Raw genomic sequence first — 26,669 nt, forward strand, 5'->3', positions numbered from 1 at the left:
CTCTCCAGCCCTGGAAATTCACTTCAAAATTAAAAAAAATATTTTAAAATATTTTTATTTATTTATTTGAGAGAGAGAGAGAGAGGGAGGGAGGGAGGGAGAGAGAGACAGAAAGAATGGGCACCAGGGCATCTAGCCACTGCATACACACTCCAGATGCATATGCCACCTTGTGTATCTGGTTTACGTGGGTCCTGGGGAATTGAACATGGGTCCTTTGACCTTGCAGGCAAATGCCTTAACTGCTAAGCTATCTCTCCAGCCCTGGAAATCCACTTTTAAAGAACATTTGAAAATCTAAACCGTCCATAAGTTTAAAATAAAACTATTGTACAGTTCTGTACTTTTAAGAATGTTCTTCATAATACATTACTTTATTCATTACCTTTTATTTTCTGATAACTCAGTTCCAATTTGAGTTTAATCATACTTTTCTAAATCACAAGTAGAATTTTGACTTAATTGCATTATTAAAATCTGATTAAAAGATGTGACCATTCTTTTATTTTGTATTTTGTTTGGGGTGGGGGTTAGTGCTAGGGATGGAACCCAGGATATAGTAGACAAGGGCTCTACCACTGAGCCACAATGCCCAGTTCTGTATTTCTCTTTTTAAGAAGGTTTACCAATCAAAAGTAAACACAATTTTGATTAGTGCTGCCATCTCTTCTACCTTTAGTAATCTTGGGAGGGTATGTTTATTTCCATAGCCTTTAAAAATTTATTTATTTGCAGGTAGAGATAGACGGAGAGAAGAGAGACAGAGAGAATAGGCACACCACTGTATCTAGCCACTGCAAATAATTTTCAGATGCATGCACTACTTTGTGCATCTGGGTCATTGCAGGTACTGGAGAACTGAACCCAGGCTGTTAGGCTTTGCAGGCAAGCACCTTAACAGCTGAGCCGTCTCTCCAGTTCCTTATTGCCTTTTATAAAAAATATTTTATTTATTTATTTATTTGAGGGAGAGGCATATGCCACTGTATGCTTTATGTGGGTACCGGGGAATCAAACCTGGGTCCTTTGCTTTGTCGGCAAGTGCCTTATCCATCAAGCTATCTCTCCAGCCCTCCTAGCCTTTTTAAAGTAAGGTTTTTATTTACTTATGAGAGAGAGAAAGAAAGAGAGCTAAGAGATAGAGAAAATGAATGGGCACACCAGGGCCTCTTCCTACTGCACATGAACTCCAGACACATGTACCACTTGGTGCATTTGGCTTTACATGGGCACCTGGGGAATCAAACCTGAACCAGCAAGCTTGTAAGCAAGTGTCTTTAACTGCTGAGCCATCTCTCTACCTTTGTTTCTATAGCTTTAAATACTGCATATATGCTGATGATTTGCAAACACAGTTTCATCAGATTATTCTTTTATTTTTAGGCATCTCAAATTCACCTTGTCTGAATGTGAATTCATTATTCCTCCTGATCTACTTCTCCATGTGGGTTGTATGTGTGAAATTGTCTTTCAAGTACTTCTTTTCTTACCCTTTTAATTGCCTAGGTCAGACTATGGAAATTCTGTACTTCCCAGTTCTCAGTCAAGTCTTTAACTGCTTTATTCTTTTAGTATACCTCTTTTTACCTTCTTTTTTTTTATACACTTTGGCATGAGTAACTTTATTAACTGCTAATGAAAATTAGAACTTTTCTGGATCTTCTGACAGGATCTCTTTCATGTTAAAATGCTTTCTTTCTCAGTAAAGCCATCTTTGGAGTTAGTCTTGACCTCATCGTATTTGTCACTTGACTCCAAACTTGATATTCTTCTTTTGGTCCAGACCCTCAGATTTTAAAATTAGCTTCAAGTTGAGGAAAGGTTGTTTTCCTACAGTTCAGTTCTCTGAAAAACTTCCATCTCCCACTGAAAATCATAGTCCAGGAGTGAAGCAATCTCATGCTACAGCTTCAGGGCCAACTGGAAGGTCATTACGAATGTTCAAATTGATCGATCTATTTCACCACAAACCTGAAAATGCAGTCCTGAAAAGGCGGCCTCTCTGAGCACACGTGGAGTTTTAACAAGGAGAAGGCGACATGAAGGGGGCTGAGGTCCGATCACTAAAAATCAGCACAGTGAAAACAACCAGTGATGAATATTGAACACTAGGATTCAAATCACGGTGTGTTCTAAAGAGGTGGAGTGCCAGCATTCAATCTTGTTTTGAATACCACATTACAAAAGAACTAGGTTTTAAAAATAAAAAAGGATTGAGGGGAAAGGAAAAATAAAAATAACTAAACCCTTGAGTGACCCCCTGTTTGTTCCTGATAAACTTCAATCACATCTTCTTCTTCCATTCCCAGTTCTTTTGGAGTATGATTATCAGCAGTTCTCTGACCTTCAAAGAGAAACCTGAGTGAATGCACTGGAACGCCCTGTCTTTGACAGCATGATTCTTTGAGTTTCTTGAGATGTGTTGTCATCTTCACTTTGAAGTGAATCTCACTGCTATCCTGTCCAATAACTTTTAGTTTAATGTATTCGCCTTCCTTCTTATCACCCAAGTCCTCAGTTGAAGGTTTTGCCTCCTGGTCAGACATGGTGACAGCCGCTTCACCCGGGGGTGTCTCCGCCCAGGAGCGGGCCTCAGGCACGGAGAAGCTATAGCTCTGGGGTTTACAAAAATCGGTCGCTCTTCCCCACGGCACAACACGGCGGCTCTTTTTACCTTCTTGTTACTAATATTATTCCTTCACTTTCAACTCGTATTTCACTGAAACTATTGAACAACTTCCAAATTGTTCTCCTAAGATTCCAGACTAGCCTCTTTGGCTTTCAGTCTGAATATTGTGGCAGCTAATAATCTTATTCATAAATCATATGGCACTTTTTTCTATTGATAGACAGTAAAGATATGGTGTCAATAACATTTCATGTACATCTTATAACTTTCATGTGTACATTATAGCTAAAATTGAACTTGTTTTATCTGTTAAGAAGAATCAGCTGTTCTCAAGTTTATTAGTTATAGTTTTATTTTTTTGCTTGTTTCTTATTGCAATGTAAGTTATCTTGTCAAAATGTTATGTTTCTGAGTTTTTGCCAGATACAATACAATTAATGATGGAAACCTTAGTTCAAATACATCTATTATAGTCTAGACATATTTGAACTATAAGTATTTCAGAAACACCAGAAAATACACAAGTTTTAATATAGTCATTCCAAAATACTAGCAGTTACAGAATATGTCAGTTTTATCTGTGTTTTTGTCCTTTTTGCATATGTTATTAATCCTGAGATTTTATTCATCGCTCCCCATTTCTCTCATCTCTTTCCTCTTCCTTGCAGGAGACCAACCCAGGGCCTTGTATGTTGTAGACAACTCCTCTAGTACTCAGCTACTTCCTTGGCTTCATTACTCTTTTAAAAAAATATTTTATTTTTATTTATTTATAAGAGAAAGAGAGAGAATGAAGATGGGCGCACCAGGGCCTCCAGACACTGCAAACGGACTCCAGATGCATGTGCCACCATGTGCATCTGGCTTACGTGGGTACTGGGGAACTGAACCTGTGTCCTTAGACTTCGCAGTCAAGTGCCTTAACCACTAAACTGTCTCTCCAGCCTGGCTTGATTCTTATTTAAAGCCCTAATGGCAGCTCAGATTTTTAATACTCCTTTCTCCAGGTCCTGTGATCTTTTCTATCTTTGTATTTCCAGTACCTTGCTATTCTCTTGATTTGAAAACAACTTTGTTGTGCAATGATTTCCCTTTCTTTCTTTCTTTCTTTCTTTCTTTCTTTCTTTCTTTCTTTCTTTCTTTCTTTCTTTCTTCCTTTCTTTCTCTCTCCCCTTCCTTCCTTCCTTCCTTCCTTCCTTCCTTGCTTCCTTCCTTCCTTCCTTCCTTCCTTCCTTTCTTTCTTTCTTTCTTTCTTTCTTCCTTTCTTTCTCTCTCCCCTTCCTTCCTTCCTTCCTTCCTTCCTTCCTTCCTTCCTTCCTTCCTTCCTTCCTTCCTTCCTTCCTTCCTTCCTTCCTTCCTTCCTTCCTTCCTTTCTTTCTTTCTTTCTTTCTGTTACCATATTTACTTCCTTGAAAGCAGAAACTGTCTTATTCATTTGCTATCTCAGACATTTAGTATATTTCCCAGTTTATATTTGAGTGTTCTGTAAATGATATTCACATATAATCTTTGATTTTACAATACCTGTTAGGTCATGTTTAATTTCAACATTTATAGCAAATACAGCAGTCAAGAACACATTAAACTGAAGGATGCAGTCTTGCCTGTTCATATGGTACCCTATGTTGTAATATGCTAGACTATCAGATATAGCAGTGGGTGTGAGGCACATAGCTTTTCTTTTCTTTTTTTAAAGAGGTTTCCCAAGTATTTTACTTAATCCCCTAAAATCCTCATCAAGTAATATTAATTTACTATTTTGAAATTGAAAATGTAAAGGGATATAAAGGGAAATTGTATAGCATAAATAGCTAGATGTGATGTTTCAAGACAGGAATGAAAATTATTTATCTATTTATTTCAGAGAGATAGGGGAAAGATAAGAGAGAGAGAGAGAGAGAGAGAGAGAGAGAGAGAGAGAGAGAGGGGGAAAGGGAGAGAAAATAGTCAAACCAGGCCTTTCTGCTATTGCAAATGAACTCCAGAAGAATGTGCCACTTTGGGCATATGGCTTTATGTGGGTAGTGGGGAATTGAACTCAGGTCATCAGGCTTTGCAAGCAAGCACCTTTAACCACTGAGCAATCACTCCAGCCCAAGGATTATAAAATAGGTATGTGTGATTGTTACTTCTCTTAGTTACAAATGTTATACTACCACCCTATTTGAAAGAAACAGTGAGCTGGGTATGGTGGTGCACGCCTTTAATCCCAGCACTCGGGAGGCAGGGGTAGAAGGATCATTGTGAGTTTGAGGCCACCCTGAGACTACATAGTGAATTCCAGGTCAGTGTGGGCTAGAGTGAGACACTACCTTGAAAAACAAAAACAAACAAACAAACAAAAAAACCAAACCAAAAAACCAGTGAATTGCAAAATATGATTTAGCTTTTAATTTCATTAGTTATTATAATATAGCAGGTCAATATTATTCATTATAATTTTTTTTGGGGGGGGGTTGAGGTAGCCCAGGCTGACCTGGAATTCACTCGGTATTCTCAGGGTGACTTTGAACTCACAGTGATCCTCCTACCTCCGCCTCCCAAGTGCTGGGACTAAAGGCATGTGCTACCGTGCCCGGCTTTGTTCATCATAATTTTCTACATGTCTAAAACAATCTATATCTAAAGTTCATACTAAAAATAACTGTAACAGTGGACTGGTGAGAAGCCTCAGCATTTGAATGCTTGTTGATTCCTGAGCACCCTTGTAAATAGTTGGAAATGGCCAAGTGTGTCTGTAACCCCAGTTCTGTGGTCTGGAGACCAGAGAATTGCTAGAGCATACTACTGAAAAAATGAGAAGATGGCCTGTCTGGGTTGAGTGACAGACTCTGTCTCAAGGAAACAGATGAATGAACAAAGAAGATGACACAATAAGTTCTCCTCTGGACTCTGCATACATCATACATATACACAGAGGGCATGTGCATATTGCATACAGTACAAACATCACAACAGTCTCCACACTCCACAAAAAAGAACTGAACTATTTCATTTAATTTTCAATGTATCTACATAGGTTCTTTTCAACTAAATTCTATACCTTACCCTTATATTTTCTACATTTGTAATATTGGGAAACTATGACCCACAATGGCCAAATAGAATCAATAATATTTTATTTTTGGTGGCTTATTTCAATTAACTTTTATCTTTTTAGTTATGCAAAGTTTAGATGACTTCTAAATCAATTAGACAAGTAATATTTAGAAGCAAATATGCATTATTCATGTAACATTTGTTTATTTTCAATAATAATTAATTAAACAATGCTACTATCTTTTCATTTTGGCACATAAAAGATTTATTTTTAACCATATTTTCAGTTTTTTTAGAGTTCACTATTTACTTAAGATTTTAATTGTGCAAAGAATTCTCCTTTTTAAAATGTTTGAGTATTTTATTAATTTTATGGAAATTATTTTGTTTATGTTTTAATATATTCTGATATGCAGCATATCTTGCTTGAGTTGAGTGAAATATATGGAAAATGTTCCTTTCTTAATTTAAATTTAAAGTCAAAAATTTGAGATTTTATCAAAATGTAATTTAAACTTTTTTTGAATTTTTATTTCACTTACAAACTTTAAAATTCTCATTTAAGAAAGAAATTAATTATTTATTTTTTGTTTTGTCTTTTCTGTCTTTTTTAACTTGCTTTCGTGGATATACACACCAGGAGGACAAAGTGGTTAGAGCCTTTTTTCTGTCTAATATAATTTTTCTTATTGTTATTGCCTATTTACTTTTTATAGATGCATTTAATTTATATATGTTTAAGTATTTTGTTGCAGTTGTATTGCATGATAATTGTTAAACATTATGGAACATTTAAGCATGGTGAGTTTACTGAAAAGCAACTTACATTTCATTGTATTATAGATGAAGAATTGATCATTTTATTTTTATACAGGCCTGACTTTTAGGATCTAGTATATTTTCAAAATCTCATAGCATTCCTTATTATGATAAACATGATAAGCATTTATTTAATTTTATACTGTTGATTTTAAAGTTTGACTTAATATAAAAGTCAATGTTTATAATAATCAAGTACAATAACATTTAACATGGAATTACTGATATATTTATTTTGTAGTTTACTATAAATATTTAATATATTTTTATTTGTCTCAATGTGTTTTAGACATTAGTAAAGTATCTTAACCTTCATATTATACATTGTGTGTTTATAATTTAAAATGCTTTGGTGATTAGGACTAAATTTCAGCCTAGTTTTTGATAGTGTGATAATGTCTTCCCAAAGAGGATTGATTTGGAATTACATCTGTTCTGCAGACTGGTGGCTCTCTACCTATATAAATAAAATCTATAATTTAATATTTTTTGATGAGTTAACTCAGCCATGAGGTCCTTTCAAGTTGTTTAATTTCTATTTGGCATAAAATCCACTGAAAACATCCTTTAGTGGCGATCTTTACACTATTACCTTTTTTGATAATTGAGTAGAACCTTTTACTTTCTGTTAAAGTCTTCAAATACTTAGTTGGGGATGATGCATGTGACAGTATATATTTGAATGTGGATTTAGAATGAAATTTCTGAGCAAAAGAAACAAACCCTGCAATCCATCCCTTCCTCGGCCTTCCCTCCTTTCTTCTCTATCTCCTTTCTTATCTTGGGACTCCTACCAACCTTTGGAGGTAGTGTTGAAGATAAGCAGGTCACTTTGATGTACAATCTGCACACTATCATTGATCTAGGACAGCCATGTCAGAGAAACTATGAGCTTTCTACTAGCCCAGTGCATTAGCTGGCTTAGAATTACCACAATTCATTACCTTTAGAATCTCTGAGGCTAATTTTGTGTGGAGTTAACATAGGATATATAATGTTCTAATTAGTCTGTGACAGTGACACTTATCCCAGAAATGGGAAACTTAATGATGAAAGCTTAGCTATAGAAATCACTTTATCCACTGCAAGATTTCATAATTATTAATCTATATTATAAATTAAAATGCACTAGCAGCTAAAATATATTAATTTATGTGGATTTGGAACATGAAAAAAATACAGCAGCCTTTTTGGTAAATTCTTTATAATGTAGTAGATTGTAGTTATTATAAGTAGCTCTTGAGCACTTGAAAAAAGCTACACTCAAATTGAAGATTAAATTTAATGTTAACTAATTAAAATCTAAATACCATATGTAGTTAATGGCTAGAAAAATCCAAAGCCTTGATAGCAAACATTCTCTATTTAGCCTATAAGAAAGCACATAGATCCTTAAACTTATCAGCTTGTCAGCTGTGTGATGTGAAATAAAGTCCTCAAGAAGCATGTATTTGTGAGTGTCAATCCAGTGGACCAAGGTTATCCTAACAAAGGATAGAACCAGGGAATAAGAATGACAGTAGTCAAGGAGCCATTTGGATGAGTGAGTTGAAACAAAGCGGTTGTTCATACAGGGGTTGCTGTGTATTGTGGGCAGCTGATACTGCAGAGCGCATCTATTTCTGAATGAGTGTTTCTGTTACAGTCACTCTGTTTTTTCTCAATCTTTTATTGAGTCTGTTAGGAATAAATATCTTTAAGTATATATAGGTCAGTGATTTACAGTGATTCACATACCACCCAGAATGATGGGAAGATTTGTTTTCCTTCAGAGTACTTGGATTTGTAGTTGAATTTTCTAACTTGGTGAGACTTTGGAATTGCTTTCCTGAGAGAAGAGGTGAATTTGTTACATGTAAAATATGTGTTTGGAAGTGTGAGTAGTTGTAAGGACAGATCCTGCTCAATGTCATCCTAAAAGATGTTTTCAAAATCTATCTTTTAATCATAATCAGGGTGAATCCTTGTATTTCAATTAATCTAATCTAGAAAATCCTTCATAGATATTCCCAGATATTTGTTTTCATGGTGACTTTAAATCCTGTCAAGTTAATAAGAGATTACACTCCACTGGGGAGACTGAAAAACTATAAAACTTTCTTAGTCTCCTTGCAACCAGGAATGGGTATGTAATATAGTCCTAGTAAATGAGACAGGAGAAGATTTCTGGAGACTTCTGCCTAGTCATGATAAAGATAATAGTTACTACCATCTTCTTATGCAAAAGTGGTATCTACACTGGACTGGACAGCTTTTACAGTGAAGGATAGATCCAGAGTGGTGAAGTCATTCTTTGTTACATTTTTGAACTGCTGTATTAAAGTTTCCTAGACGAACAGAACCAATAAATTTATTGTGTTGGCTTACATGATTGAAGGATGGGTAGTCCAACAATGGCTTTCTGCATTTTGGATAAGCAGAGAACCAGGTTTTGAGACCCAGAAGTTGGAAGCCTGAGAATAGAAATCAACGTTGCAGTTCCAGTATGTAGCTGAAGGTCTGGCAGCTCCCCAGAGAATTGCTGGTGTGACGCCATGAAGGAAACACTAAAGGTCCAGCAAGGAAAGTACAGATTTGTGGATCTTCAGAACTAATGAAATGTTTGTGTGTATCTATGCATATATATATGCTCTGTAAATGTTTTAAGAAGTACAATAAATTAATATAAATTTGTTATCCTTAGAGACTGAATTTTTCCTTGATTGCGTTTTATTTCACAAAGAGTAAAAAAGGGATTGGTTGAATTGTATAAATAAATGATGACATTATTAGACTGGAGAGATGGCTTAGTGGTTAAAGCATTTGTCTGCAAAGCCAAAGGACCCAGGTTCTATTCTTTGGGACCCATGTAAGCCATATATCTGGAGTTCGTTTGCAGTGGCTGGAAGCCCCAGCACACCCATTCTTTCTCTATGTGCTTCTCTTTCTTTCTCTCAAATAAATAAAAATAAATTTATAAGTTGATATTATTATGGAGAACATATTTAAAATGACTCACTTAGGATATGATAGAGATTATAGGAATTTGGAGACTTCACCAAATTTATTTACAGTTGTAGCATAGCTCACATTCCTCAATGTCATATCCTGACAACAAACACAACTTATCCAATTATTTTATCTATCATCCATTTATCTATTTATCTATCATCTATCTATCAATCATCTATCTGTCTACCTATCTTTCATATATCATGTATTTGTATGTGGTGTGTGTATGTAGGCCAGAGGACAAACTTTGGTGGTGTTTCTGAAGCTTCGTCTATTTTTTTTTTAATTTACTTATTTATTTATTTGACAGAACAGACAGAGAAAGAGGCAGAGAGAGAGAGAGAGAGAGAGAGAGAGAGAGAGAGAGAGAGAGAGAGGGGAAGAGGGAGGGAGGGAGGGAGGGAGGGAGAGAATGGGTGCGCCAGGGCCTCCAGCCACTGCAAATGAACTCCAGACACATGCGCCCCCTTGTACATCTGGCTAACGTGGGTCCTGGGGAATCAAGCCTTGAACCAGGGTCCTCAGGCTTCACAGGCAAGCGCTTAACCACTAAGCCATCTCTCCAGCCCTCATCTATTTGGTTTTTTGTTTAAAATTTTTGTTGATTTTTATTTATGTATTTGACAGTGGCAGAGAGAGAGAGAGAGAGAAAGAGGCAGATACATATATATAGAGAGAATGGGTGTGCCAGGGCTTCCAGCCACTGCAAACAAACTCCAGACGCATGCGCCCCCTTGTACATCTGGCTAACATGGGTCCTGGGGAATTGAGCCTTGAACCGGGGTCCTTAGGCTTCACAGGCAAGCACTTAACCGCTGAGCCATCTCTCCAGCCCCTATCTGTTTGTTTTGAGACAGCGTCTCTCACTGGCCTGGAGCTCACCCAGTTGGCTAGCATGGCTTGCCAGTGAGTCCCAGGGATTTAACTTGTTCTGCCTTTCCAGTACTGAGATAACAAGCACATACTACTACACCTGGCCCTTTAACATTAATTATATAAATTAATGTGTTTCATTATGAAAATTTTGATATTGTATATTTTGTGCTTTGATCCTATTCCCCTCACATTCCCTTTCTTGCCCTTATTCTGTCTCTTACTTGTTGCCTTCTTTTTAATATATGATTGATAACATGAAATATTTGTTCTGAGTTTGGCTCATTTCATTTATTATGATCTTTATTTCTATCCATTGTCCCTAAAATGCTACATTTTTAAAAAAATATTTATTTATTTATTTTGAGAGCGACAGACACAGAGAGAAAGACAGATAGAGGGAGAGAGAGAGAATGGGCGTGCCAGGGCTTCCAGCCACTGCAAACGAACTCCAGACGTGTACGCCCCCTTGTGCATCTGGCTAACGTGGGACCTGGGGAACCCAGCCTCGAACCGGGGTCCTTAGGCTTCACAGGCAAGTGCTTAACCGCTAAGCCATCTCTCCAGCCCATACATTTTTAATTTTATGGTTGAATACTATATTGTGGAGACAAAATATCCAACCAGAAACAGCTTAAGGAATTAAAAGGGCTCACTTGGTTTATAGTTCCAGAGTATGGTGGAGAAAACATGATAGGAACAGAAAGCCAGCATCACAATATCACATTAGCAGGGAGGAGGGAGAAAGAGAGAGAGAGAGCGAGAGCGAGAGAGAGAGAGGGAGAGAGAAAGAAAAGAAGAAGGAGGAGGAGGAGGGGGAGGAGGAGGAGGAAAAAGGAGGAGGAGGAGGTAGAAGAGGAGGAGGAGGAAGAGGAGGAAGTGGGGGAGGAGGAAAAGGAGGAGGAGGAGGAGGAAGAAGAGGAGGAAGTGGGGGAGGAGGAAGAGGAGGAGGACGAGGGGAAGGGGAGAAAGAGAGAGGGAAAGAAATAAAGAGAAAGAAAGAGAATAGCTACAGCAAACGGAGCAACTATAAAATCTCAAAGCCAATCCCCAGTGACATATTTCCTTTAGCAAGGCTTCTGTTTTTCTTGAAACATTTTTTTGAAATTTTTACTTATTTATTTGAGAGAGCAAGAGAGAAAGAGGCTGATAGAGAGAGAGAGAGGGGGGGGGGGGAGAGAGAGCGCAAAGGGTGCACCAGGGCCTGAAGCCACTGCACCACCTTGTGCATCTGACTTACATGGGTGTTGGGAAATTGAACCTAGGTCCTTTGGCTTTTCAGGCAAAGCTCTTTATCTGCTAAAGGCTTCACATTCTAAAGATGTTTGACAGCCTTCCTGAATAGTGCTACTAGCTGGGGAATGAAGTTATTTGTATTCACAGTAGCCAGTGGAGGCAATTTTTCCATTCATATGTGTGTGTGTGTGTGTCACATTTTCTTCATTTATTGATGGTATGAAGGTGTTTCTATTGTATGTTTACTTTGATTCTTTGAAGTATATGTCCATGAGTGGTATACTGGGTCATATGATAGGTACCTTTTTGTTTGTTTGTTTTTGGTTTTACGAGGTAGGGTCTCACTCTAGCCAAGGCTGACCTGGAATTCACTATGTAGTCTCAGGGTGGTCTTGAACTCATGATGATCCTCCTAACTGCCTCCCAAGTGCTAGGATTAAAGGCGTGTGTCAACACACCTGGCTTGATAGGTAATTTTTGTTTTGTTCTGTTCTTTCAGGATCATCTCTAGTTGTCTGCACGAGTTTACATTCTCACAAATAGTGTTCAAGACTGCTTATCTCCCACATCCTCAGTATTTCCTCTTTTCTCTGTCTCTTCCTCCCTCCCTCCCTCCCTCTTTCCCTCCCTTTCTTTCTTTCTTCTTATTTCTTTTTTGTTTTTGTCAAGGTAGAGTCTTACCCTCTCTGTTTTTTTTTTTTTTTTTAGGTAGGGTCTCACTCCAGCCCAGGCTGTTCTAGAATTCACTATGTAGTTTCAGGATAGCCTTGAACTCACAGCAGTCTTCCTACCTTAGCCTCCCAAGTGCTGGGATTAAAGGCGTGTACCACCACGTCCAGCTGGGTCTCACTCTTAACTCAGGCTGACCTGGTGCTTGCTCTTTAGCCCCAGGCTGGCCTCAAATTCACAGTGATTCATCTACTTTTGCCTTCTGAGAGCTGGGATTAAAGGTTTTCTTTTTTCTTGATGATAGGAATTCTAACTGGAGTAAAATGGAATCTCAATATAACTTTCAATTTTCATTTCCCTGATGGCTAAGAATTTTGAATGTATTTTGTGTTCTCTCACTCTCTCCCCCTGTGTGTTTATAAAGTAGTTGTTCTTATTCATGGTGGAATATGTAGGTATTCCATTGAATGTACTTGTGATGATACATACATATACATGAATGCATACATACATATATACATACATACATACATACATACATACATATCTCACATTTTATTTAGCCATTCATTCATTGGTGGATACCTAAATTGAGAATGTCTTTTTTGGTGGGGGAGAATGTTGTGAATAGTGCTGCAGTAGGCATAGGAGGTTGGATATTTCTTCAGTATTATTATTTCATTTCCTTTGGAAATATACCCAGTGGGGTTGCTGACACATGTGATAGATTTTTAGTAACTTTTGAGGAACTATCATATTGTTTACTGGCTTCACTAATTTATATCATCACCAACATGGTGTGTTTAAGTATTTTCTCCACATCTTTAACAATACTTGTCTGGAAGTGTCAATATTATTTACAATATAAAAGTTGTGTCAGGCACATAAAAGGCACTCAGCTAACACTGGCTACATCAATATTTTAGTGATTCTGTTTAAATTGCCTTCCTAACTATTGGTCCAGTTATTTGATCTTAATAGAACTTAGAAAATAAAAAAGTGAATAACGAAATAATGGGGCAATTATTTCTTTATTGTATATTCCTCACTCCTTAGTTTACATTCTAAGTCATTTCTTTTTTCTGTGTCTCAAAGACCAGTAGTTTCTAGAAACAAAGTATAGGTAGTACTTTCCTTAAGTCTGAGTTTTCTATGGCTCAGTTCATTTCTTTGTATTATAGACTAACTCTTTAAGAATCATCATTATTTATCTTGGGATCTCTCTTACTTTTAAGTGTTTTCATTATAGCGAAAGGTTGAACTATATGGGAATACATAGCAAGAACAGTATGCTCTGGCTTAGATTTCTCATGGTAGACATAGATAATATAACTTGCAATAGATATTATAGTTCAGTGCTTTGCTACAATAGATTCTCTGGATCCAAACTATGTGAAAGACCACCAGAGTATAATGAACCTTGGAAGTGACCAAATTGGATCTCTAAGAATAGCTCTGCATTAGCTCTAACTATCCACAAAATAACTGACCTGGGCTTTCAGTAAATAGATAGTGATTCCTCAGGGACTGCATCTGCTACAGAGAATGTACTGGCTTAACTTTTGTCCAAATTTATTTTTATGTATTTTTCATAATAGATTTTGCTGAGCTGTTTGTGTGGCTTTAAAATATGCCGACACATTGGTCTTCTTAGAATGAGGGGTAAGCTTATTTATTTTAAGAATGCACCAATTAAGTTGGTATTATCCTACAACATGTCATATTTACTGTGATGTTGAAAAAGCAGGGAAATGGTCAACAAAAAGTAAAGTAATATGCACTAGGGATATATTAAGAGTGGTCTATTCATGACATACAGTTCTTGAAAGACCCAAGATCCATCAACTTGTTTAAATCAGTTTGTTGGAAAGGATAGGGTATAGGAAAAGTTATTATAGGATTTAATTGCCCTGGTAAATATGACACTATTCATAACTGGGATTTTACTGAATTTTTTTTTACCCCATCTCTGGCTAGTTTGCTTTTCACATTTTTAATTTCAGCCTTTATATTTCATTTTTTATTGAGATGACAGTGTTATGTTTAATAAATTCTATTTTTTTTCACATTCTATTTACCCAGTCTAGAGTTCCCTTCTATTTTTCTCGGTTCTCAGATTTTTCCAAATCCAGTTGACATTCCTTCTTTCAGAAAACCCAAAAGTCTCTATCAACATTTTTCTGCATCTATGTTTTACTATTGTCCTTATTCGGCTGAACTGAGATTTATTCTGTTATCTCTATCTTCACATTGGTTTTCTGAGGGAAGAAGTATTTTATTAATTATTATAGACATGTAACACAAATACTAAAACATAGGAAATACATGGTTGGTATTTATATTATTTAACATACAGTTGGTCCTGGGCATTGGTCAGAATGTATTATTGACTAATTTAAATATAGACACTTGCTATTGTAGCTACATACTGTTGCTTACCAGCTAGATATTGATCCTGGGTGTTTAGTCAATGCCTGTATACTGAGTGAATGAATTAGGAATGTGTCAGTGCTTCACCTCTTTCCTTTGTAATTTTGTTACCCTGTATAATTATTCTTCTTTCTGAATGAATAAAAGATATTTTTATTCTTTATCTTGTTTTGAAGCTGATAAAAAGGAATAGGCTTGGAGAACCAATTTTCTTTACTTTCTGAAAAATGTTTTAACTTCCATTTCTTGTTTTTCTGTTTGTTTACTATTTTTGTATGTTCTGTCCCATGGAGTGGGCCCTCAGTTCAATCAGAGAGAATTTTGATTAATTAACAAAAAGCAAAAAGGGCTTGAGAGATGGCTTAGTGGTTAAGACACTTGCCTGTAAAGCCAAAGGACACCAGTTCAATTCCCCAGGACCCACTTAAGCCATGCACAAAGTGGTTCATTCATCCAGAGTTCATTTGCAGTGACTGAAGGCCTTGGTGTGCCTTCATTCTCTCTCTCTCTCTTTCCCTCTTTCTCTCTCAAATAAATAAAAATATTTTAAAAAGTGCACTTGGTTTCCCGCTTAACAGACATGCCACTATTGTACCAGCTGGCACATATGGCCTAAATGGCCAGCTGTAAGGCTTGCATGGTCTACTGATGTTTAATACCATTGATGACTTCTCTTTCCTAAAAGGTTGCACGCATTACAGCCTTTTCCAGCATTCTGACAGCCAGGCAATTAGGTTGTCAACTGGAGGTTTCCAGCTTAGCTCCAGCTTGATTTCTCAGTGACCTGTAGCCTAAGCATGTGTAGTCTTCAGCAGTTGGGTCTTTACATTTAGTTCTGGTGGGCATCCAAGAGCCTTGGTAATGTTTGGGGGCATCATGTGCCTCCTTTGTTAACAGATTACTGGAAGGTATCTCACCCCTAGCACTGAAATTTTTCTAATAATAACTTGTGGCTTAAGGGTACACCATTTGGATTAAAAAATATTTTGAAAATTTTATTGACAACCTTCATACATATACCTAGTATACCATGATCATAATCTCTTTCCACCACCATCCCTTGTCCTGCCTCTGCTATTTTTTTCCATTCAATCTTTTCCTTTCTAACTAGTTAAAAAGTCTTTCTATAATTAATTTCAATTAAGTATATATATATAATTTGAAATGAAACATTTAAAGAATTTCAGTGATCATGTTTTAAAGTTTTAAAAATTATCTACTGGATTGAGGTCAGTTAAAATAATTGCTAACTTACTAAAACAAAATTCAGTTAAAAATTTAAGTTTATGAAAATTTTACTAATTTCTTAAGGAAATGGGTGGGTTTTCTTTGAAAGTTGTCCTTAAATCCATTGATAATTACTTATTAGAGACAGTAATAGAACTCAGCATCAATTTTGTTTTATTTTAGTAGATGCAAGTGCTAAGGAAATTTGTTCTGAGTGATAAGTGCATGTGAATAGAAAGTGTGTGGCTATAACAATTCACTAAATTAATTGAACTCTTTCTAAGTTATTTTACAAAAAGCATAGTAATCTGTCATCAAAATTATCTTAAATTGTATGTCATATGACCATCAATTTAGGTTTTTCAAAGAACTGTAGACATTAGGCTTGAAAAATATATTACCTAATTAGTCATGCATTCTGTCAGTTTCTGGCAGTTATACCAAAATATATTACCAAGAATTATCAGATAACTGCTCTTACTTCCTTTTGACTTAGAGGTACCTTATTTAAGCAAGTATGCCAATGATTTGGAAAATGTTTGTAGTATCTTGCCAGTTACAATTTATATAGAGAAAATAATTTTTGCCTTTTTGCATGCTTTGTGTTTATAAATATCTTGGAACTGTGTATTTATAGTTTATTTTATTATTTTATTTTGTTTATGTGTCTGTGCCTGTGTGTGTAGGTTTGTGTGTAAGTGGAGGTATGAGGACAACCTCAGGTGTTATTCCTTAGGAATGCTGTTCACTTTTAGAGACAGGATGTTTCAGTGACCTGTAGTTTGCTCATTAGGCTAGATTGGCTGACCAGTGTGCCCTAGAGATCCTCCTGTCTCTGTGTCCCCAGCATTTAGATTACATACCCCACATAATTACTTTTTCACATGATTTATGGGTATTGAACTCAGGTCCTCATGTTTGTTACCTCCCAGCCCAACTTTCAGTTTATGGAAAAGATTGAATTTACTAGCTACCTGGCAGAGCCAATCCTAGTGTCAGACCAGTCAGCCATTGATATTATCATTCTTTCCTCTCTCAGTATATCCTTTCTTCCCTCCCATTTCCTCTTTTTTTTTTTTTTTTTTCTGTGTGTGTCTTGAGACAGAGTCTTACTTTATAGCCCAGGTTGCTTGGAACTTGCTATGTAATTTAAGCTATCTTAGAACTTATGATCTTCCTACCTCTGTCTTCTGACTACTGGGATAGCAGGTATGTGCTATCATGCCTGTCTCATCTAATTTAATCTCATTTCATAATTTTATTTCTTTCCTCTTCCTTCTCCTCCCCACCTTGATTCCTGAGTGGAGGCTTGGCTCCTTCTCTTTTTTTTATTTAAAAAAATTTTTTTTGTTCATTTTTATTTATTTATTTGAGTGTGACAGAGAGAGAATGGGCGCACCAGGGCTTCCAGCCACTGCTAACGAACTCCAGACACGTGCGCCCCCTTGTGCATCTGGCTAACATGGGTCCTGGGGAATCGAGCCTCGAACTGGGGTCCTTAGGCTTCACAGGCAAGTGCTTAACCGCTAAGCCATCTCTCCAGCCCTGTTCCTTCTCTTTGAAATGGGAATGTTTATGCTGCCATTATGTGTTGGAAGTATTTAACTTGTGTTTTTGGTATTACAAGGCTGACAGTTAAGAGACTGTCTTGAGTCTCCATGAGAGTTTGGACTTTTGAACAGTGTTAGGACTGGTAAAGACAATGGGGATTTTTTATTTTTTAATACTAAATGTATTTTGTATTATGAGATGGCCATGAACCTATGGGAACCATGAGCCTATGGAACCTATGGAATGCAGTTGTTTGAATGTATGATATCCTCCATAGCCTCATGTGTTTTGAAAACTTTGTCCTTAGCTGGTGCCAATTTGGAAAGTTGTGGAGCCTTTGAGTGGTGGATCCTTGCTGGAGGAGGTGTGTTGCTGGAGGGGAACACTGGGGTATTATAGCTAGAGAGACTATTTCTTTTTTGTGACATGGCGATGTGATGCCCAGCTGCTCATCATGCTTTCCTTGCCATGATGAAACTTCCCCCAAAACTGTAAGGTGAAATAAATCCTTTCCTTTCATAAGCTGTCTTCGCTCAGGTATTCAGTCCCAGTAACTGCAACCAGTTAGGATTTTTTTTGGCTATTAATTTATGGAGCAAATATAATTAACCCCCTTTTTGTGAAAGATTTTCTCACTTCAACAGTGAACAATATTAATTTGTAAAAGCATTCCAATGTCAGTCTTGAGTTAGTACTTATAAGTTTCTCTGCCCTTAGTTTTCTTCCTACAATGTAAATAGCTTTCTGTGAAGTTTAGAATATTTCATAAGTTAATGGTGCTTTCAAAAGAGGTGGTTTCGCACTGTTTGATAAGAGCAAAAGAGGTAGTTTCACACTGTTTGATAAGAGCAAAAGAGGTGGTTTCACACTGATAAGAGCAGATTCCGAGGGATTCTCATGAGCAGTGCCTTCTTTCACAACTAAGAGTCACTGTCCCAGAATAGTTATAGATCCAATTCTTATAGATTCTCGTGTATTCTTTCCTAAGCTTGAATAATTTTTAAATAAATTACAAGATAATAAATAACATTAGTTTATTTTCAAATTACTTATCACAAACAGGCTTTTAAAAGGTATGATCTACCTTAATAGTAATTAATATATTTTTATAAAGAACATTTGTTAAAATAATTTCAATTACTTCTTACCCTCAACCTATATTTTATAGTATTACTTTAGTCAAAATTAGGTTCTTAGCATGCCTTTTGCAGCCAGTATTTTGTTTTAGTAATGGCTGTATAACTGTAGTATCCTAATGTTTTCTAGACAGAGAAGAAACCTGCACATTTAATAAGCAGGCATTGCTTTTAACTGTGACACAACTCCATCTGTATCATATCACATCTACAGATTCATTGCACATTTTCCATTTATAACAAAGAGCAACTCTATTTTTTTTTCTGGCAATTTTCAAATTATCTCCGATAGGTATAGATAAATTGATAGATTGAGAAACTAATTTAAGATAAATCATGATTAAATATGCAGGACAAGATTGCAGAATAAGATCTTTTGTGTAACTTCAGTTTTTATTCCATTCATTTTGAAAATATCCTTTAAAAATGGGTAACTGGGGCTGGGGAGATGGCTCAGTGATTAAAGGTGCTTGCTTGCAAGCCTGCTGACCCACGTTTGATCATCCTCAGTACTCACATATAGTGGTGCATGTGTTCACTGTAATCCCACCATGCCTATGGCAGTGGGAGGTAGAGTCAGGGGATCTGGAACCTAGAAAGTAGCGGCTGCAAGAGAGATACAGTCTCAGAAGAAAGTGGTCAGAGAAGAGAAGCACCTTGAGGTTGTCCTTTGACCTCCACATGAATGCCATGGCAGGTTCCTGTCTGTAGACACACATCTTACACACACACATTAAAAATAAAAAAGAAATGGTCACTTTTGATTACTGGATGACAAAACCTGATCACTAGCAACATGCCTTGACTGGCTTGATGTCTCTTTTCTTCCATTTCCTATAAATACTCAATATGTATGTTTGTCATTACTTTATGGCTTTGTTGATATCTTATTGTTCTGTTTACTTTTGTCTTGAAACAATACACTACTTTATGTTGTAAGAAGTCTTCAAGAATGCAGCTTTAGTTGGCCAGGTACTATGCACACTTAAAGGGAATGTACATAAATCTCTCTCAATTAGATTTTTTGTTTTTAGTTTTCAAAATATTTTATTTACTTATCTAGAGAGAGATAAAGGGGGGATGGGTATGCAGGGCCTCTAGCCACTGAAAAATGCACTGTAGACTCATGCAGCATCTGGCTGTACATGGGGAATTGAACCTGGATCCTTTAGCTCTTTAGGCAAGTGCCTTAGCCATTAAGCCATCTCTCCAGCCTCCATTATTTTTAATTCTTTTACTTTTTTTAATTTATGACAGAGAGAGAGAGAGAGGGAGGGGGAGACAGAAAGAGAGAGAGAGAGAGAGAGAATTGGCATGCCAGGGCTTCCAGCTACTGTAATAGAATTCCAGATGCATGTGCCATCTTGCGTGTATGTGCAACCTTGTGCGCATGTGTCACCTTGTGCATATGGCTTACGTGGGCTCTGGGGAGCCGAACCTGGGTCCTTAGGCTTTGCAGGCAAGTGCCTCAAAGGCTGAGCCATCTCTCCAGGACCCCCAATGCATTTTATTTTTGCGTGCGTGCATGCTGTGTGTGTGAGAATATATGTCCATGTCCCCTTATGGTGTCCCACATGCTTGCCTGTGTGTGTTTGGTGTAGCTCACCTGAGGTGGCCAGAACGGATTGTTGGGTGTTCCTCCCCATTGCTGTTCTTTTTGAGCCTGAGTCTCCTTTGACTGATTCTGGAGTTTGTGGGCTCTGAAGATTCTTGAGTCTCTGCTCCTTTGCAGGACTGGAGTTACAGGCACATGTGGCCATACCTAGCAGTTTTACATAGGATTTGGAGATTTAAGCTTGGGCAGTCCTAGGCCACTTTAAGCTCTCATGTTTGCATGTTGGCAATGTGTAAGAGTTTCTTTCCAAGAGAAGAGATTCAGTGGAAGGGTGGATGTGGAGGTGGGAAAGGATGGTGGTAGGAGAGGATTATAGTTATGGTATATTGTCTACATTTATGGAGGTTGTCAAAAGTGTTTTTTTTTTTTCCTTTAAGAATTTTGTCCCCTGCATTTTCCCCAGCACTTATTGCTGTGTGTTTTCATGATGTTAGGCATTCTGACTAGGGTAAGGTGGAATCTCACTGATGTTTTAATTTATATTTCCTTGATGGCTAAGTATATTGAACAGATTTCAGATATTTATTGATAATTTCTTCATTTAAGAACTATCAGTTCAATTCATTTGCCCATATTGATTAGATGACATTTTTAGTGTTTAATTTTTTAGTTCTTTACATGTTCTAGGCATTCTCTTGTCAAGATTTTCTGTCATTATGTAGACTGTCTTCTCATCCTGATGATTATTTTCTTTGGTGTGCATAAGCTTTTTAGTTCCATACAATCTTATTCATAGTCCTTGGGATTATTTCCTGACCCCTTAGAGTCCTTTTTAGAAAATCCTTGCCTGCACTCATATCTTGAAATATTTTCCCTATGTTTTTCTCCATCAGCTTCAGTTTCAGGTCCTATATTAAGGTCTTTTGTCCATTTTGAAATGATTTTTTTTTTTTTTTTTTGGTTTTTCGAGGTAGGTTCTCACTCTAGCTCAGACTGACCTGGAATTCACTATGGAATCTCAGGGTGGCCTTGAACTCTCAGCGATCCTTCTACCTCTGCCTTCTGAGTGCTGGGATTAAAGGTGTGTGCCACCATGCCAGCTGAAATGATTTTTTTGTTCAGGGGATTGAAGGCATGTGCTACCACACCCAGCATGGGAAGATTTTATTGTAGCTTAAAGCTTTAGGAGGAAAAGAGAAGGGGGCTTAAGCCTAGAACATAAGAGAAGGAAGCAAGGTGGATGGAGGGAGCTCTTACTCAGAGAGGCAAGAGGAGGTTGAGAAGCCCACCTCCAGATCCAGATCTTTTTTTTTTAAATGGGGAGTGGCTATGTTAGGAAGATCAGGTCAGCAGGTTGCTATGGACAAAGACCAGATTTTATAGCTCTGTCAGTAATCTTAGGAAAGGATCAGGTTTTCTGTCCTCTAGGAAGAGCGCAAGCTTAATCTAGAAATCTTTCCTGGAGGATTGAAACAGCCAGGTTTCTGCTAGTTTAGTGCCATTTCCTGCTTTTAGTCAAGGAATACAAAACCACTATTTTTGAAGTTCTCTTACCTTGACTGCTGATCCAATTTCTGTCTCCTATCAGTGATCATCTTTCAAATGAAGAAATTATTCTGCCTCTAATTTTTGGGCTCAAGATTTGCTTGTGGGTCAACCCCAAATTAGAAAAAAACAAGCTAGTTCTGAATTCTCTGATGAAGAGGTTTTCCTTTTTAACTTGTAACTGAGCATATAATTTATAAAACATAGGTATTCATTATTGAAAAATATATGTTAATAGCTTTCAATATATTAATGTTGTGCAACCATCACTGTCAACTAACTCCACAATATTTCCTTTACTCTCCTCCCAGATCCTCATACTTATGAGTCATCATTCCCATCTTCCTTACACTCTGGTTTCATTGGTCTTCTTTAGTTATGGAATTTGCTACTCTGGATACTTCATACAACTATATTTTACATAATATGTAACATTTTGTGTGTTTATATCAGTCTGAATGGGCAGTAAGTAGTATCTCATTGTATCCTTATTCCCTTCTTCCCTCCCTTCCTTCCTTTTTTTTTTTTTTCTGACTAGGTCTTGCTGTGTATCCAGGCCATTCTCAGATCATTGTGTAGCCTAGGTTGGCAATGAACTTGTAGTCCTGCTGTCTCAGCCTCCCAAATGCTGGGATTACAGATGTGTGCCACTATGTCTGGCTCATTGTATTTTTGTGATTCTTCAATGATTAATGACATGGAGCATCTTTTTATTTACTTCTTGGTCCTTTTTATGTATTCTGTGGACAAGTGACTCAAGTCCTTTGTCCATTTTAAAATGGGGTTTATTTTAATTGTTGCATTGTAAGGATTCATTTTATATTCTATATATCCAACATATAACTTGAAAATATTTTCCTATTGTTTGGATTTTTTCATCTTATTGAAAAAAAAACACCTAAAATAGACTAAAATTGTTATATTGATGAAGTCTAATCTTTCTACTTTTTGGTAAGTGTCTTCTATGAAATGAGGGCCTGTACTCTGGTCATGAAGATTTACTACAGCTTTGCTTTTAAGATTTGTATAGCCAGGTGTGGTTGCACACACCTTTATTCCCAGCACTTAGGAGGCAGAGGTAGGAAGATTGCTGTTTGAGACCAGCCTGGGAGTACAGAGAGTTCCAGGTCAGCCTTGGCTAGAGTGAGACCCTACCTTGAGAAAAAGCCAACAAGTAAAAAAAAAAAAAGAAAAAAAAAAGATTTCTCTAATCTTTACCTTTATAATAAGTATTCAAGATATTTTGAATTAATTTTTGTGTATGGTGTGGAGTATTAAGGTTTTATTGTTTTTGCATGTTGATATTCAGGTTTTAAAATGACATCTGTCATATCCCCATTGAATGGTGTTGTCTTTGTTGAAATCAGTGTGTGGGTTTATTTCTGGACTTCCACTTTTATTCCAGTGCTCCATATACTTGTCCTTATGTCTCTATCATAATGTCCTGGTATAAGGGTCTGAGAATCACTGAAGAAAGACCCTGGACTCAAATAGTGTGTAAAAACAAATAGGTTTATTCTGCAGAATCATCCAGCATGCAGGGGTCAACCATTTATATAAAATGGCAACCCAGAGAGTAATTCCCAAGGATGGCTATTCCCTTATAATAGGGAGGCCTTGCATCTAAGCAGAACCGGCAGTCATCAGTGAGAACTCATATAAGGCATAGACTTATTTATCATTTGATAGGTGGCCTGGAGTAAGTCCCAAGGTCTGGATCAGGGTTGGGACTCCTGACTTGGGGCAGGACTCCTGGATGAGATGTAGGTCACTCTAGGCTTATTTGTTAGGTTTGGCCTTTCAGTAGATACGGCCTCCCACTCCTGTGGTGACATTTTAATGGGTGGTAGGACCAAGTTGGGGCCTAGTGGTACTTCAGGCCTGAATTTTATCTTTTGAGTTAGGGGCTGAATTGTGAATAGTATCCCCAAATCACTATTTGTTTATAGAGTTGTAGTCCCCATGTGTTTCCTGCTCCCCAACTGGTGGCATTTTTACCTTTTGGGGCAAAAAATGACTGCATTAAGGTACTAGGAGCACATGTTCCACTGAGACCATTTGAGTAGAGTTTGGGCTGCAGTCCATCCTGGTGAGTCTGACCTGAGCTTCGTTTAACCATAATGAGGTCATCCTTAACTGGCGGATCCCAAGGGATAGTTCCTGTTTATTCACAGCCCCAGCTTGCACAAAAGTATGATTTGGTCCCCCCACTTTTGGTTGTATGAGATTTGGATCTCCTGTCTCCTGGACAGACATAGAGGGCGGTGTGTCGCACCATGTTGTGCCTGCTTGGGTGGTCACAATTTTGAAATTCAGCATAGGTATCCTAATCCCCTTAAGTCAATGTGCACAAATCAAATGTTATGTCAGGGAATCAAGGGGCTGAGTGGGATATGGAATTAACAACCATCCCTGTAGCCATGTTAGTGACCACCCATGTGAGGTTAAATGGCTTATGAGGGTTAGGTCCAGGAAGGGCCAAACCCATAGCAGAGATCAAGATCAGGATTTTTAAAGTCTTAGCTTTAGTGGGTCCAGTGGGTGGGGCTGAATCTTCCATCCTTCTGGAGTCGAGTCATCAGGAGACCTCCCATATTGGTGTTGCAACTGTTGAGTAGTCTCTCGTCCCACATGTTTGACGTGGGAGTGATTTATCCAGATTCTGACTCCGTCAACCTTCACAGCTGTGGGCTTGGTCAAGATTAGCATGTGAGGGCCTTTCCAGCATGGCTTGAGAGTCTTGTGATTGTGTCTCTTAATCCAGACTTCATTACCTGGTTCAAAGCAGTGGGGTTAGGAGGGGGAGCTGAGTCATAGATTTGGCGTATATTTGGCCAAATCTGTTTTTGGACCTTATGGAGAGCTTGTAGGGATTCTAGGATTTTCTGATGGTTAAATTCTGCAAGGATCTCAGGTTGAAGGTTAGGCAGAAGGGGCAGGGACCTCCCATATAGTATCTCAAGCCTAGGGTATAGGGGGTGTTTCTAGTCTTATACAGGGCATAAGGAAGGAGGGCTACCTAGTCACCACCAGTTTCTAGTGTTAATTTAGTTAAGGTCTCCTTTAAGATCTGATTCATTCTCTCTACCTGGCCTGAGCTCTGGGGATGGTAGGCACAATGAAGTTTCCGATTGGCCCCCATAACCTTAACAAGTGATTGTGATACCTGAGATATGAAGGCAGGTCCATTATCAGATACCAACAATGAAGGCAGTCCATACCTGGGGATAGTTTTTTTTTTTTTTTTTCTGAGGTAGGGTCTCACTCTAGCCCAGGCTGACCTGGAATTCACTGTGGAGTCTCAGGGTGGCCTTGAACTCACGGCAATCTTCCTACCTCTGCCTCCCAAGTGCTGGGATTAAAGGCGTGTGCCACCATGCCTGGCTGATAGTTTCTTTGAACAGCTTCTTAGCCACTATGGTGGTGGTCTCTTTCTTGGTGGGGAACGCCTCCACCCAGCCTGAAAAGGTGTCTACAAGAATTAAAAGGTACTTGTATCTAAATAAACCCAGTTTGACTTTTGTGCAATCTATTTCCCAGTTTGCACCTGGGCTCTCTCCGCGTAGTTGGTTTCCTGGGGCTTTTTGTCCTGTACTCAAGGGATTTACTGCCTTACAGATAGGGCAGTGGGAAATGTAAGTTAGTTGTTAGTTATAGTTAGCATTTCTCAGAAGCTCCTTAAGTTTTCTAAGACCCAGATGGGTATTTTGATGAATCTGATGAGTGAGCTGTTTAGCAAATTCTGGAGGGAGAATTATTCGGCCCTCAGATGTATGGAGCCATCCTTCTTTTTGAAAGAGTCCTTGGCATTTAGTTAGGTCCTCCTTATCTTTTGAGCTGCAATGGGGGTTGGAGGGAGCTCTGGTGGAACCATAGCCACCAAGCCCGTGACTATGGAGTCTAGTGCAGCCTCTTTTGTGGCCTTATCGGCCAGTCTGTTCCCCTTTGCTCTTTTATCTTTCCCCTTTTGATGGCCCAAGCAATGGACAATGGCTGTCTTGAGAGGCAGCCATATTGACTCTAATAAGGCTAGGATCTCATCTTTCTTTTTGATGGTCTTTCCTTCCGCTGTGAGTAGTCCCCTCTCGTTATAGATGAGCCCATGAACATGAACCACGGCAAAGTCATACCAGCTATCCGTGAAGACGCTTACAATATTGTCTTTGGGAATTTTAAGGGCCTGATTCAGTTAATTAGTTTAGCCTTCTGTGCTGAAGTTCTGGGTTGTAGGGCAGAGGCCCATACTACAGAGTCAAGAGTTACTACCTCAGTGCCCACATACCTGACTCTGTCTTGCATGTAACTGCTTCCATCTGTGAAGTAGTCTACCTCTGCATTTGGCCAGGGATATCTGTCAGGTCTGGCCTCACATTTTGGACTTGGTTCAACATTATTGAGCCAGTCATATGTAATGTCCTGGTCTGGGTCAGGCAGTAATGTGGCTGGATTGAGGGCTGAGGTAGGTTGGTACCAGATGCGGGGCAGGGTCAGAAGGAGAGACTGGTAATGCACCAATCAGTTATTAGAGATCCATTGATCTGGGGGATTCTTGAGAATCCCTTCAATGGTATGTGGGGTAATTATGATCAGTTCCTGTCTCATAGTAATCTTACCTGCATCCTTAACCAGCAACACAGTGGCTGCTATGATGTGCAGGCAGGCTGGCCATCCTTGTTCTACTGGGTCCAGCTTTTTGGACAGATAGGCTACTGGTCTTTTCCATGGGCCTAGAGTTTGAGTCAGCATCCCCTTAGCTATGTCTTTGTAGAAGACAGGTGGAAAGGCTTGTAGATGTCTGGTAGGGCCAGTGCTGGGGCCTTAAGGAGTGCCTCCTTGAACCAATGGAAGGCTCTGTCCATCTCTGGAGTCCAGTTCAAGGCATTCTCCTGCCCCCTTGTGACCTTACAGAGAGGCTTAGCAATTTCCATGAATCCTGGCACCCAGAGCCTACAGAATCCCACCAAGCCCA

The 26,669-nt window shown here is 38.2% G+C and overlaps 2 protein-coding genes across 41 annotated transcripts in view; one reads left to right on the top strand and one right to left on the bottom strand.

Moving 5' to 3' along the window:
• Nucleotides 1-26,669, top strand: part of Rims2 (regulating synaptic membrane exocytosis 2) — a 544,765-nt gene that overhangs the window by 124,305 nt on the left and 393,791 nt on the right. For 27 of the 39 annotated variants that reach the window (XM_045144630.1, XM_045144647.1, XM_045144632.1 and 24 more), the window contains one exon: nt 6,309-6,320. The exons of the other annotated variants lie outside the window; for them this stretch is intronic. In XM_045144630.1, the coding sequence (XP_045000565.1) occupies nt 6,309-6,320 (12 nt within the window). The remainder of the gene's footprint in view (nt 1-6,308; nt 6,321-26,669) is intronic. 39 annotated transcript variants of the gene reach the window in all.
• On the bottom strand, nt 2,241-2,590 carry LOC101617718 (small ubiquitin-related modifier 1-like). Of its 2 annotated transcripts, XM_045144668.1 has the most exons (2): nt 2,381-2,590; nt 2,241-2,311 (listed from the first exon to the last, which is right to left on the bottom strand). In XM_045144668.1, the coding sequence occupies exons 1-2, from the start codon at nt 2,544-2,546 to the stop codon at nt 2,241-2,243; spliced, it is 237 nt and encodes a 78-aa protein (XP_045000603.1). In that variant the 5' UTR covers nt 2,547-2,590. The 2 variants fall into 2 exon arrangements, with proteins under 2 accessions (XP_045000603.1, XP_004663067.2); XM_004663010.2 differs by having other exon boundaries at nt 2,241-2,590.

This window comes from Jaculus jaculus, chromosome 2, assembly GCF_020740685.1.
Source record: "Jaculus jaculus isolate mJacJac1 chromosome 2, mJacJac1.mat.Y.cur, whole genome shotgun sequence".
NCBI classification, from domain to species: domain Eukaryota; kingdom Metazoa; phylum Chordata; class Mammalia; order Rodentia; family Dipodidae; genus Jaculus; species Jaculus jaculus.

Bases quoted from the DNA above. Each gene is read 5' to 3' on its own strand.
- LOC101617718 (XM_004663010.2), bottom strand. From the start codon at position 2,546: ATGTCTGACCAGGAGGCAAAACCTTCAACTGAGGACTTGGGTGATAAG.